At 32.5% G+C, this 990-nt stretch overlaps 1 protein-coding gene across 1 annotated transcript in view; it reads right to left on the reverse strand.

Moving 5' to 3' along the window:
• Window positions 1-990, reverse strand: part of WBP4 (WW domain binding protein 4) — a 26,624-nt gene that overhangs the window by 6,276 nt on the left and 19,358 nt on the right. Inside the window, exon 7 of the mRNA XM_009882436.1 lies at window positions 396-462. Coding sequence (XP_009880738.1) covers window positions 396-462 — 67 coding nt within the window. The remainder of the gene's footprint in view (window positions 1-395; window positions 463-990) is intronic.

The following is a 990-nucleotide window of genomic DNA, read 5'->3' on the forward strand; positions in this document are numbered from 1 at the left end:
AGGTAAGATTCTGGACTCTCTTATCAATGCTATGTCAGCAAGAAGAAAAGTTTAGGATATTCTTACTCAGTTCTACATACCTCTCAACAAAAAAATCCTGCCCCTTTCTGGTTTCCAAACAATAATTTCAATATATATGTAGAAAAGAAGGACTCATATTTTAGAGTTATAAATTGAATGTCTAAAAAAAACCTATGAAGCACAAATGCATACATACTGACAATACAACTATAAAGCCAGCATTGACTTAAGCAACAACTATATTTCAACTAAGGTAATAGCTTAAAAATACAAAACTTAGTAATGGCCTTAAAATGCAGTTATTTGCAAAATAAAATGCTGCTCTGAAAACCTTCTCTTCTGAAATAGAGCTTAACTGGAAAACAAGCTCTTACCTCCTGTTTGTGTGTTATAGTAATAGGTATGACCATCTTCAGTAACACCTTCTACCCACTCTGCCGCCTGAGAAAAAGATACAGGAGCTAATTAAAAAGAGACAGCTTTAAGAATCAGCCAAAACATCACTTACAAGGCTATTCAACCCTTGAGTATTTTTTGTTCATGATAATTTTACTGTTTTAAAGCTTGAACCCCTAAAGTTGTTAGAAAGTACTCCCTTTGACTCAAATGAGATTGAATTGCTTAACTTAATGTACCACAAATGCACATAGATAACTTTTTCAAACAGTGGATAATTAGTATGAGGCTGTATAGTAAAGGTTGCCATACAGTTCAAATTATGATAAAAGTCATAAAAGGCCATGCTTTTTATTTTTCAAAGTATTCACACCTGAAGTTGACATTTCCTGGTTTTGTCATTGTCTTAAGTAGAGACCAAGAAAAAATTTCTCTGGAAGACTCAGAGTTTTGTGAGGGCTACAGAAAAACAGTATCAATAAATACTATCACAAATTAAAACTTTAGCAAACAAAACCAAAACTTCTATAGACTTTCACCAAAAATATTGAAAAAGCAAACTTTGCAGGAATG

This window comes from Charadrius vociferus, unplaced genomic scaffold (genome assembly GCF_000708025.1).
Source record: "Charadrius vociferus isolate BGI_N301 unplaced genomic scaffold, ASM70802v2 scaffold253, whole genome shotgun sequence".
NCBI classification, from domain to species: domain Eukaryota; kingdom Metazoa; phylum Chordata; class Aves; order Charadriiformes; family Charadriidae; genus Charadrius; species Charadrius vociferus.